The sequence below is a fragment of the Malaya genurostris genome, chromosome 3, assembly GCF_030247185.1.
Source record: "Malaya genurostris strain Urasoe2022 chromosome 3, Malgen_1.1, whole genome shotgun sequence".
Taxonomy (NCBI): Eukaryota; Metazoa; Arthropoda; class Insecta; order Diptera; family Culicidae; genus Malaya; species Malaya genurostris.
In genome coordinates this window covers 175,354,980-175,369,201 of record NC_080572.1, presented here as the reverse complement: position 1 = coordinate 175,369,201, position 14,222 = coordinate 175,354,980, and the positions used below count along the sequence as shown (strand labels likewise).

At 35.8% G+C, this 14,222-nt stretch overlaps 1 protein-coding gene across 1 annotated transcript in view; it reads left to right on the top strand.

Moving 5' to 3' along the window:
• The window catches only part of LOC131436458 (growth hormone secretagogue receptor type 1-like), a 62,789-nt gene that overhangs the window by 40,293 nt on the left and 8,274 nt on the right, over positions 1-14,222 (top strand). The window contains exons 2-4 of the mRNA XM_058605186.1: positions 1,149-1,291; positions 1,515-1,609; positions 1,693-1,811. Of these exons, the coding sequence (XP_058461169.1) occupies positions 1,149-1,291; positions 1,515-1,609; positions 1,693-1,811 (357 nt within the window). The remainder of the gene's footprint in view (positions 1-1,148; positions 1,292-1,514; positions 1,610-1,692; positions 1,812-14,222) is intronic.

The window sequence follows — 14,222 nt, the reverse complement described above, 5'->3', positions numbered from 1 at the left end:
TAAATTAAAGCCCTGTTTATTTTTCATAGCATTTAAAAATTCGGTGCTCAATCAATCCGGTCAAGATAGAGATCCTGCATCAAATATGTTTGTGTAAAGAAAATGTAAAATGTAATGTGTAATGTTATGCAATTTTCAAAGATATACTCTTAATTATCAATACATACACTTGAATTATTGAAAACCCCTACGGAATTGAAGAAGCAGATAAAATTTTACTTATGAAACGCGTATAAACTTTATCCGCGGGAGAAAAAAAACCCTGGTTTATACGCACGGGCTCTGGTTTATAAGATATGAAACTTTTACAGTTTATTGAAACAGTAAACTTAGCTGTATCATAACACAAATAAGCTTCCAGAAATTTTTTTTTCTTGATTTAAAGATATAGCAGGTTTGAATCAACAAGGACATTACCGATAACATTAACTTAACTTTGGTTGACATGTAATGAATAATTAGTTTATTTCAGCAATGAACTTAGCCGGAACAAATATATTTTCCATATGGTTAGACCAACATTTTGATTCAAATCAAATAGAGATCATTGTTGATGTAGAAGGGAGAAATTATTATAAAGAGCTATACTGGTTATATTATAATATTTAATTGTGTATCAGAATGTTTAATAATTACATTACAACTTTAATTTAGGTGCATCGTTTCAGATTCTAGTAGTGACGCAAGGGAATGCTAGAAAAATTGATACAATTGATTAACCAATTGATATTCGGAAGTGTTAAGGAACGTGCCAGTTGTTTTCGTATTCACGACATCCTGCTATGTCTCTGACATTACCCACCCGCCTTTTATTCACATGTCATTTGAATCACATGAATTCAATCGGAATAAAACTATAATAAACTAGTGATTGCATATTCAAAATTTATTTTAAGCAAAACTCGAATGCGAGCCAGATATACCTGTTATCTGTTTAAAAACGTTTAAAAAATCCATATTGCAGCTCAAAAGAGATGATTTTAATTTTAATTTATCACATTTGATACCTGTCACATAAAAAAACTTAGACTATTTCTATGAATTTTATTGCTATTATTCCTAGTAGATTTCAATTGATTTTGCACAGCTTCATTGAAATCCCGCTTGAAAAACTACAGTTTTTTTCTCATTTACTTGTCTATTTTCAGCCCCAGATGATAATTTTCAATTACATCGACACTGTAATCGTATTTCTAGTGCCATTTACTATCATCCTAGTGCTGAACTCCATAACGAGTTTTACGGTGTGGCGAGTAGCAGGATTGCGAAGAAATATGACGCTAATACGCCGGTGAGTGAAGATACCACGTATGACCAGATATCCAACCTTTGTCGGAAATGGAGTTCTAAACTCAACTGCTTCTTGATACTCGTCCTAGTCGGTCCGTTTGCTTTAGGAACGGAATTAAAAACCATTATTTGTGGAACAGAAAATTCATCAAATGCATTACTACTGCAATTTACTTCCTACATATGTTTGCTTTTCTTCTTACGGTCTTATTTGTTTGCCTCAGCAAATCATCCAACCTAGACGTTAGAAGACAGCTCAGCTTGCAAAGGACCTGTCCCCATCCGAACGGACGGAACAACGTGCTCCAGCAGAGACCCGGTAGGAGTGAACGAATCCATTCCTGAATTCATGACTGTGGCCGGCATTTAACTGCACCTCTTCCTTCCTTGCCTATTTGACAGGAATCAACCGCATCGTGAACTCCCAGATGAAGGTCACAAAAATGCTGTTGATTGTATCTTCTGTCTTTGTCTGTCTGAACCTACCGAGCTATCTGATGCGAGTACGCGCTTTCATCGAGGTAGGTGGTAAACAATATGGATATGAATGTTTGCTCGTGCTTATCGCTTTTATCGATGGATAACCGGTCGGTTGTTGATGTTTTTCGCCCAGGGCACATATTTCATCGTTTGAGCACGGTCGATTCGGTTACACGGTTTGGTTTTGCTAATGCAAAACAAATGCACCGGATTACATAAAAAATGTGCTATGCACTGATGAGTCAAAGACGAAACGTAAACATATTGAAAACGGTTATGTGCCCTAGCACAAAATTTGGCTAACCCCGGAATGATAAAAAATATGTTCCACTACAGTAAAAATGTCATCAGGCAGCCTCTGGCTATTTATACAGTTTATAAAAAGTTATGCACTAGGACGGAGTTCACCGAAAATTAAATAAAATTATTTATCATCGTTTAATGTGAAAATGGCTTAAATTTTTTTATGTATTATGGAACCTATTTTCAAGAATACAGTTAATTAATTTTGTTCCCAATGTAGTTTTATATTGTTGAAGTGCAATTGAAGTGTTTATGCTGACTCATAATTGGTGAAACGATTTCTCCGGATAGGGCTAACTACGGGCGCGAGTCCCATCGCTGGGATGGCTTTTTCGCGGTTTTTATTTCATAGTTGTACTCGCATGCCATTATTGCCTTTCTCATATAGAAAGGTTATGCAATCACTGTGAAAACCGACTTTTGAACAGAGGCCCGGAGGGCCGAGTGTCATATACCATTCGACTCAGTTCGTCGAGTACGCAAAATGTCTGTGTGTGTATGTGCGTATGTGTGTATGTAACGTTTTTTTGCACTAACTTTTCTCGGAGATGGCTGAACCGATTTTCACAAACTTAGATTCAATTGCAAGGTCCTTTGGTCCCATACGTAATTCCTGAATTTCTTGCGAATCTGACTCTAGGATCCGGAAATATTGGGTAAAGTGGGTTAAAAATTGTATACCATAACTGAAAATGGGGAAAAACCATAAAATAATTTCTAAATCGACCTCAAATCTTTTCCAATTGATAGTTTTTATCAGTAGACGGTCAATCAAACCGATTTTGGTTATTCTTTTAAGAATCGAAGAATATAATTTTAAGAATAACACAGTATTTTTTTTTTTTATTTTTTTTTATTTTTTTTTTTTAATAACTATTTATTGGAATATGAGTTAAAATTAAATTATTAAGATTTAAATTGGGTGTTCAGCCACAAGTGGTGACTTTTCAGCCCTGTTATATATATATATATATATATATATATATATATATATATATATATATATATATATATATATATATATATATATATATATATATATATATATATATATATATATATATATATATATATATATATATATATATATATATACATATATATATATATATATATATATATGATTTGGTTATTACCATGAAGACATCATTTGCTCCCGCAATTCTGAGATTTTTGTGTAGGGATTTACTTGTATTGTGTAATGGGGAAAAGGAACTTATATACTAACTTACTAACTAATACAGAGAGCGAATCGATTCAATTGAAGATTGCATCGATTTTTGTCGGAATTTGCTTATAATATTATGTGACATTACATCTAATGGTTCTATATTTGTGAGTCTGTGTAACTCATTTGTACTAAACCAGGGAGGACGCTTCAAAATCATTTTCAGAATTTTATTCTGAATCCTTTGAAGCGTTTTCTTCCTGGTGGAACAACAGCTTGACCAAATTGGTACCGCATAAAGCATGGCTGGTCTGAAAATTTGTTTATAAATTAACAACTTGTTTTTTAGACAGAGTTTAGAATTTCTGTTTATAAGAGGATATAAACATTTAATATATTTATTACACTTTGCCTGGATTCCTTCAATGTGATCCTTGAAAGTGAGTTTTTTGTCATACGTTAAACCTAAGTATTTAGCTTGATCAGACCATGTCAATTCCAAGCCATTCAATTTGAGAATGTGATTATTGTTTGGTTTAAGAAAAGAAGCTCTTGGCTTGTGAGGAAAGATAATTAATTGCGTTTTTGCTGCATTTGGTTTAATTTTCCATTTTGACAGATAATCACTGAAAATATTTAAACTTCTTTGTAGGCGACTGCAGATCACTCTTAGATTTCTACCTGTGGCTAACAGACTTGTGTCGTCACAGAATAGCGATTTCTGACAACCAACGGGTAGATTTGGAAGATCAGAAGTGAAAATATTATACAAGATTGGAGCTACACTCGAACCCTGCGGAACACCGGCTCGTACGGGTAGCAATTCAGATTTACAATTCTGATAGCTAACCTGAAGAGTACGATCAGTTAAATAATTTTGAATCATTTTGATCAAATAAATAGGAAACTGGAAATCAGACATTTTTGCTATTAAACCTTTGTGCCAAACACTGTCGAATGCTTTTTCTATGTCTAGAAGAGCAACTCCAGTGGATAACCCAGAAGATTTATTTGCTTTTATCATGTTCGTTACTCTGACAAGTTGATGAGTAGTTGAATGTTCATGACGAAATCCAAACTGCTCTGGTAAAAAAATTGAATTCTCATTTATATGAGTCATCATTCTCAACAAGATAATTTTATCAAAAAGTTTACTGATAGAAGAAAGTAAGCTAATTGGGCGATAACTTGATGTTTCTGCTGGGTTTTTATCAGGTTTTAGGATAGGAATTACTTTAGCGTTTTTCCATCTTTTTGGGAAGTAAGCTAATGAAAAACACTTGTTGAAAATTTTAACCAGGAGTCTCAAGGCAACATCGGGAAGATTTTTAATAAGAATATTAAAAATTCCATCATTAGCAGGAGCCTTCATGTTTTTGAGTTTCCTAATAATTGATTTAGTTTCATCAAAATTCGTCTCAATAATGTCATCGTGTGATAACACTTGGGATGAAATATGATCATATTTCAGTGAGACTTCATTTTCAATAGGACTCACAACGTTTAAATTAAAATTGTGGACACTCTCGAACTGCTGAGCAAGTTTTTGAGCTTTTTCACCATTTGTAAGAAGTATTTGATTTCCTTCCTTGAGAGCAGGAATTGGTTTCTGAGGTTTCCTTAGAAAGTTTCCAGAAAGGTTTAGAATATGGTTTAATTTGTTCAACTTCTTTAGCGAAGTTTTCATTTCGCAAAAGAGTAAATCTATGTTTAATTTCTTTTTGTAAATCCTTAACTATGTTTTTCATAGCAGGATCACGAGAACGTTGATATTGTCGTCGACGAACATTCTTCAACCGAATGAGCAGTTGAAGATTGTCATCGATGATAGGAGAATTTAATTTAGTTTGAGCTTTGGAGAATAACACAGTATGATAGTATGATTGATATGAGAAAGGCATCAGGATTAAAACAGGTTTTTCTATTTGTTTTTCTCGGTAGATACTGATCAAATTTGAAACTATCACAAGGCGGCTCTACGGCTCAAGACTAAAACGAATCGTGGTTTTAAACATTTTACCGAACCGATTTTCACAAACTTAGATTCAAACGAAAGGTCTTCAGATGTTATAAGAAAATTTCAATTTTCATTCGGATCAAACTCTTGTTTCTGGAGGTAGGATGCTTAATGTAAAAATGAGCATTTCAAGAATAATTTTTCATAAGCTCTTTATATTGGCTAACGAATTTAAATAGTTTGCAGAATATGAGAGACTGTAATCAAATAAACAAATCAGATAAACGTAAAAAAAATTGTAGATCTTATTAGTGTATGATTGAATGAACCGGAAGTCACTACAGGGTCCGGCACTCGAAGTGTAACCAATTAAAAAGGCCATAAATTCAGTTTGGAAAATTACTTTTACTTAATTCAAAGTACAAAATGTGTAAAAATAATACAAAATTCAGAATCAATTCATTTTTGCTCGATATGACCACCTTTTGCCTTGACTATGGCCTTGAGACGGTAAAAAAACGAATCGCAAGCTGCCCGAAAGTGACTTGCAGGTATTTTGGCCCACTCGCGGACAATAACTTTTTTCAGCGCCTCGAGACTGGTGTATCTTTTAGTTCGGACTTTGCTCTCCAAAATGGCCCAAAGAGAATAATCCATTGGATTCGCATCTGGTGAATTCGACAGCCATTGTGTGGACGTGATGAAGTTCGGAACGTTGTTTTTCAGCCATTCTTGGTTCACTCGAGCTTTGTGAGACGGTGCCGAGTCCTGCTGAAACGTCGATGGTCTGCCACCGAAATGTTTGGCTTCAAAGCAACCTCCAGAATACTTTTCCGATAATATGTCGCATTTACCTTGACGCCAGGCTCGATGAAAACGATTGGAGAGCGCCCATCTGCGGTTACAGCGGCCCAAACCATTATCTGTTGCGGGTGCTGCCTCCTGGTGGCCAATGGATGACTCAAATTCTCGTATGAACGGTCGGTCAAGTAAACCCTATCGGTTTGAGAGTTTACGAATTGCTCAATTGGAAAAATTTTCTCGTCAGAAAATACAATGTTCGGAAATTGACCGCTTTCGGCCAAACGAAGCAACTCCTTCGCTCTCTCAAGTCTAACTTGTTGCTGCTTCGGTGTGAGATCATGCGCCTTTTGGATCTTGTAAGGCTTGACTTTCAGATCATTTTTCAGTATACGGCGGATGCTACGGTCGGATATTTTCAGTTCTTTTGCCATTCGATTGGCACTTCGTCGAGGATTTCGTTCAAGTCGCTTCTTCACTTTTTGAACCATCTCACGTGACGTTGCAGTCTTTTGATGACCACCTCCATGACGTTTTGCGATGCTACCAGTATTATTGTAACGGGTTATGGTGCGATAAACAAAAACTTTATTCACTTTAAGGTGTTTGAGCTCACGAACAATCGCTGGTTGTGATTTTCCATCTAAATATAAAGCAATCACACTATTACGTTTTAAATCCATCACTGATTTTTTTTTCGCGTTCACTTTTGGCAAAATGCTTTCTTGCGCTTGTAAACAATACAACTCCGAACTGTCATTTAGCAAATTTCTAGAGAGCTGAGGCCCGTGCGTCAGCTGCGCGAGCGGTCTGAAGTTGGTTACACTTCGAGTGCCGGACCCTGTATTCAGCCGATATTCAGCTTTCGGTTCCGGAAGTACCAACATTTTCACTAACTGTTGAATCTCAATGTAGTAGTAGTATTATGCAACAGAAATCTTCAAAACTCTTTTCTAAACTTTTTTAAATTGTATTCGGGAAATTTCTGCTGTACTTTACAGAAGAAAAAATTGTGTTATTAACACAATGATACTTTGTTTTAAAAGGTTAAAGAGTGTCCCAGAAAGTATGGACGCAACCAAAAATCGCTGCCATTCCGCAATGGTTCAGAATCTGTAAATTTTTATGGCTGTGTCCTGTTGTTTACACTCTTCTATTACCACTTGTACAGTTGTTTATTCGTTTTCATTCGTTTGTTTCGAAATGCGTGGACTTTCAGCAGAACAACGTCGAAAAATTGTGTACAAATGGTGCACAGAACGCGGACTGTCACTGAGAAAGATAGCAAACATGGAAGGAGTAAGTGAAAAAACCGTGCGAAATGCAATCAGGAAGTTCGGTGAGGATAACACCTTCGAGGATAAACCGAAAACGGGTCGAAAAAAAGGTCCTGCTAACCCTCAGTTGGATAAACGTATACTGAAGGCGTTCGAGCAAAAGAATGAGGTTTCAGTTCGGGATGTGGCCAAAAAAGTGGGCACTTCGAAGTCAAATGTTCTTCGTGCTAAAGAACGTTTGTATCTTCGAACCTATAAGAAGCAGAAACAACCAAAACGTAGTCCGAACCAAAAAGCATCAATCAGGCCGAGGGTTCGAAAGCTGTACAATACGATTCTTGCTGGAAATTTGAACTGCATAATCATGGACGACGAAACCTACGTGAAACTCGATTACAAATCCTTGCCGAGACCACAATATTATACGGTGCGAGAAGGGCAAGTGTTAAACAAGTCCGAGATATCGATTGAAGTCGAAAAAATTAGTAAGAAAGCTATGGTCTGGCAAGTGATTTGTAGCTGCGGTAAGATTTTGAAACTCTTTATCACCACTGCTTCAATGAACAGCGAAATGTACATCAAGGAATTTTTACAAAAACGACTTCTACCCATGTTTCGAAGCCACAAGGATCCTGTTGTGTTCTGGCTTCTTGCCACTACTCGAAATCAACGGTAGAATGGTATACTACCAAAAATGTCACTTTCGTCCCAAAAGACATGAATCCACCAAATTGCCCACAACTTCGACCAATTAAGGAATTTTGGGCATTAACGAAGGCACATATTAGGAAACATGTCTCGGCAGCCGAAACCATTCAACAGTTCGAAAAAGATTCTATAAAAGTGTCAAAACTTGTCGCCAAGAAGTCTGTACGGACTTTAATAAGGAACATTTGCAAGAAAGTGCGCCAGTTAGTCTACAATGGCTAAGTAGCAAATGTTGAGAATAATATTCTGTTGTTGTAGTCTAAATTTGAACATCTAATACTTGTGAATTATTTACAGCGAAATCAAAGTGCGTCCATACTTTCTGGGACAGTCTTTATATACATTTCGGCTCGAGAAAAGATACCGAATCTTTTGATTACTGTAGGAAGTGTGAAACATTGTTATTTAGGAAACCCGTTTAAGTATTTTAATGCACAAATCGGATAAAACATTGAGAGCAAAAACCGGACATGAATTTTGCAATGCAAGAACCGTTTAAAAACATCTCTTCTGCAAGAACCGGACGAAATAACTTTGAATGCAAAAACCGGACAAAAACTTAACCGGTTCTTCCAAAACAAATGTGTTTATCTGGCTTTGCATTCAAAGTTTTTACAAACTGCCGCTGTGGGAACGCAGCTTAGATCAAGTTACCCTTAACAAACAAACAAACCCTGCTTAATCCACAGCGACAGTCAACAGAAAGCTCAACGCAACGCCCATTTCTCATAATTCGGTGAATGTATATAAACAATGCCAACCAACGGTCAGAAATCTGCAATTTTTTTTTCGTCAATAAAAAGAATTAAATATCACCAGATCCAGAGGTGATAACATACAACAACATTTACCAGGGACTTGAAAAGAATAGGGAGAACCAGGGTACTATATGGGTGTTAGACTGAACCAGGGAACGTGGATTACCTGCTATTCTTGAATAATTTGATTAGCTTTGTGCACTTTTCGCTGTGCGAAATTTGCACCAAACGAACGTTAAATATCATTTTACTGCATCGCGTTCCAGAAAATGTTCCGAACAGTTATTTTTCTTTGAATAAGGCAAATCGGAAGAAAAAATAAATAACATTGAAGCAGCTATTTTGAAGATATGAAAAAATGTAGCCAATCGTTTAGTTGTATCTTTGTAAAAGATTGGTGAAAGCTTGAACATGTCCCAATACATGCACGGAAAAACCAGTGATCGCAAAACAACTAAAATATTAGTTGTTTTTCTGATTTTGATTGGTTAAAATTTGGTACAACTAATCGACTGTTGTTTGAACTAATCTGTCATTTTTGATTTATCGTGCTGGCAGTTTAGCAACGACACCCAACAAAATCACGCACCACAAACAAGTAATGAAACGTTTCAGTTGAGCAATGCCAAATACCCTGAGCGAACAATGAAACGTTTCAATGGGATGTCACTCATGCAATTGAGCAAAGACACAATCCCAGCAAAGTTACTTGTATGCATGAAAGCAAAAAAAATGTCTCAGTTGTTTCAACCAATTCTGTTATTTGAACTTAAGACGCCAATTGCAATAAATATGTTTTACTGTTAGCCTCTTCGGGGGGGCAGCTAATCGTTCACTGCTTGAACAACGAAATTTTATCTAATTAACTGCTTATATCTTTATCACTAAACTCACAAAGGATATAGAAATGAACCAAAAGATTATAATTCTCAAAAGGGAACTCACCAGAAAAATGAGGAATTAGGAAATTTTTCCTTAACTTGCAGTATGGCTCGCTGGTAAACCTAATGCTACAGATACACTTTCAAGAAAATACAAATAGTACCACTTCACTTTAGCAGCAAATTTTTAAGCGTTAGGCGGTTTAATAACATTGACATGAACTATCCTAGAATACATTACTCTCAGATGAAATTAAACTATTTATACTGTAGGAATATCTATTTAACACATGGAAAACTTGTTTTACAATTAACTGTTATATTCTTCTGCATACTTTTACTTACATAAAACGACCACTATGTAACTAACATAAATGACGTTCATTTACCATTGGAAATTTTCAATATGAAACGCTTCTGGTGAAATGAAGAGGTTTTTGCCTTTCTCATATAGAAAGGTTATGCAATCACTGTGAAAACCGACTTTTGAACCGAGGCCCGGAGGGCCGAGTGTCATATACCATTCGACTCAGTTCGTCGAGTACGCAAAATGTCTGTGTGTGTATGTGTGTGTGTATGTGCGTATGTGTGTATGTAACATTTTTTTGCACTAACTTTCCTCGAAGATGGCTGAACCGATTTTAACAAACTTAGATGAAGATCAAATGAAAGGTCTTGTGGTCCCATACAAAATTCCTGAATATTATTTGAATCCGACTTCCGGTTCGGGAATTATGGGGTAAAATGTGCAAAAAATTGTGAAAATAAGTGCACTAACTTTTCTCAGAGATGGATGAACCGATTTTCACAAACTTGGGTTCAAATGAAAGGTCTTGTAGTCCCATACAAAATTCCTGAATATTATTTGGATCCGACTTCCGGTTCCGGAGTTATGGGGTAAAATGTGCAAAAAAATGAAAATATGTTTTCTAGCTTTTCTCATAGATGGCGCGACCGATTTTCATGAACTTAGGTTCAAATGAAAGGTCCTGTGGTCCCATACGTAATTCCTGAATTTCATGCGGATCCGACTTCCGGATCCGGAAATATAGGATAAAGTGTGTTAAAAATTGTATACCATCACTGAAAAGGACGAAAACCCGTTAAAAGTTTTCTAAATCGACCTCAAATCTTCTCAAATTAATAGTTTTTTATCAGCAGACGGTCAAACAAACCGATTTCGGTTATTGTTTTTAGGAATCGAAGAAAATTATTTTGAAGATTATAACAGTATTATATATGATGGTATGATTTATATGAGAAAGGCATCATTACACCACTAGGTGGATTAAAACAGGTTTTTGTTATGTGTTTTGCTGTCTTCGTTCTCCGCCAAGTGACAGCATTTGACAAAATCAACAGATATGTTAGTTAAGTCAACAACATTTCAGTTGAAACAACCAGGGCGTGAAACAACAATTGCAATATTGTAATTTTGTGATCTGCGGGTTCTCCGTGTGCAGTCGAAATACGACCCGGCAAAGGCCAGGAGAAACCACGATAACTAAAGTTCGCATAATTCGTCGAAGTCCGCCATGTCGATTGCGAAGCGCGTTGAGGAGCAAGACTCTTTGCAAGCGTATGAGTAATGTTAACAATGTGTGCGAAAAAACAAATTCCGGCGCTTCTTTTCCTAATTTTAATCAATATATCTTCCACAGTGTTGCTAATAGAGCGAGAACCCAATGCATGCAGCATCTTATTCGCACGCTTCCGCGCACGCTTATAAGTCACTCACAAAATAGTGCATTTTCAACACGAGTGGTGTTTTCTTTTGGGTACGATGAGTGAGAGTCAGCAGGAGTAAACACTTACTGTGAGTCAGATCGCTTTATTTCAGATTATGTTGTTTTACCTTTTTCAATAAATATAAAAATAGTAATAGAATTCGCTCAAACTTTAGAAGAATTTTTCGAGTGTGTGTGTGTGTGTGTCTGGGTGTGTTCGAATATGCCATATGTAAACCAGACGATGGCAGAATTTTCGAGTTGAAAGCAATTCCATAATTAAATTGATTTAAACTATTTACAGCAATAAATGCTGGAAGAACATAACAGCCATATACCATTCGAATCAGTTCGTCGAGATCAGCAAATGCGTGTGTGACAAATAATTTCACTCAATTTTTTTCGGAGATGACTCAACCGTTTTCTACAAACTCAGATTCATATGAAAAGTCGTATACTCCTAAACAAGGTTCCTGAATTATGTTTGGTTCCGACCTCTGGTTCCGGAACTACAGGATGATATGTGAAACGAAATTAAAACTGTGTAACTCATTTTTCTCGTAGATGGCTGAACCGATCTAAGATTCAAATGAAAAGTTTTAAGATTCTATAAAACAAGTCAGATCCAACTTCCGGTTTCGGAGATACAGGGTGATTAGTATAAAAATGTTTATTTCACATAAATTAATCAGGTTGTTCGGGTTTGTAGATTGGTATAGTCGATAACCAAATAAACTAAATTCATTTTTGGTTGTATTCAGTTTTCGTTTCGGAAGGCACCCAAAAATTTAATTCGCACTACGATTTCTCAAAGATGTCTACATTGATTTTCAAACATTTTGAAACAAATGTAAACTATACAGCTACTCAGGTGAATTTGTCTGACTTCGGCTACACCGAATTTCGAATTCCGGTTCACTCAATTTTTTTCGGAGATGACTCAACCGTCTTCTACAAACTCAGATTTATATGAAAAGTCGTATGCTCCCAAACAAGGTTCCTGAATTAGGTTTGGTTCCGACCTATAGTTCCGGAACTACAGGATGATATGTAAAACGGAATCTAAATAATGTAACTCGTTTTTTTTATCGTAGATGGCTGAATCGATTTAAGATTCAAGTGACATCTAGGAACCAACTAAGATTCAAATCAAAAGTTTTAAGATTCTATAACACATTTTGCTTTCCAGTCAGATCCGACTTCCGGTTTAGGAGATACAGTGTGATTAGTAAAAGCGAAAGGCTTCAAAGTTTGACTCAAAATTATTGCAATTTATTCGTCATATGGCCATACAAATCGGTGTGGGTTATGCTGGTTCCTGAATACCGGCTCTGGAAGTACCGCAAGTAATGACGAAAAACTCTAAAGTAGAACTTACTTCGACATATCCTGGAATGTTCAATCGATTGTCACACTTTTGGACTCAAATTCGATCCGATTTGCAGTTTCGACTTTATAGAGCAATGAATGATTAAAATCTCAAATTGCCGCTTAAAATGTCGGTCATTGAAATAATGTCATGAAAACTGAAACACCGAAGAATATTCATGCAAAAAACATATGCGGATTGATAGAAATAAGTATCATCTCACTGCTAGGTGGATTAAGCACGTTTTTTTTTTATTTAACAATATATTTAATAACCCAAGTCGCAATTAAAACTTGTTAAAATTGGCAGTATTGGTTTCACAATTGCTACAGAACGGTTAGTTTTGTTGGATATGTTAGACAAATGATTTCACGTGTTTTTGTAAGAAATGTGAAAATCATTCATATTACTGCTTGTGAAGCCAACTCAAAAGCCTGAAAGGGTTATGTTCCAGATTGGTTTTATTAACTGACTATACAATATGTTCATTTGAGCAGTTTCCTATTTAGTTTTCTCTCAACAAATATTACAAATGAACTTGTTTCTTTCTAAACTAAACATCTGATATGAGTTTAATGTAATATATTTATTATATTATATTATATTGGATATTATGATTGGAAGGGTATATTCCGTTCCCATGGAATACGTACAAGTGACTCTGCTTCTACGTTGCTTTTATGAAAAACATTGTGTTTCACAATTTTGAAACTCTAGAACTTAGCCTTCGCGCAAAATCTGCGAGCTCTCGGGGAACTTGTTGTCATTGGTCTCATGCAGATCTCGAAGATCGAATTGTTGTGTCAAAAATCGATGAATTGATGAAAAAACGGATAATGTGTGTTCAGTTTTTGACCGAAAACACGAATAAAATTTCGAAAGGTATTTAAGAAGCGTAGATTATCGTTTTCCTGATGAAATTACCAAAAAAAAACAAAAAAAAAATCAAAAATCAACCCAAAAAAACAAAAGTTTTACCCTATCAAAGTCGCGTTTGGTAACCCTCACCCTAATCGTACGCTACGGGATTTTTGAAGGATTGTACGCTTAGGGTTAAAATCGACGAGCTGCGTTGTGTTTTTATAGTCACTGAACCACTGGTCGTCCAAATAATCGAAAACCCGAACATTGATTTTGCGTTTTCGTTCTTTACCGTTTTACAAGTCGATTGTAAACCATTAATTGGAGTTCAAATTGCTACCTCATCCTCCATATTCGCTAGATTTAGCCCCCAGTATCTTTTCGTTTTGTTTTCCGATTTCGAAAAGAATGGAATGAGATTGAAATCGAATGATGAGGTCAACGCTTAAAGTGGTGTAGTAATAAAGAGTGCTGTTTGAACAATTGTATTGCTCTTCAAGAAGAATACATTGAAGAATGAAATCAAAATTTTGAAAATAGAGTGTTAATCTTTTGTCAAACTGAGAACTTTTTGACCACTTTGTTAAACTGATTGGGTATTTTTATGCTTTATCACACACGAGCTTAATTTTCCGGATGCAT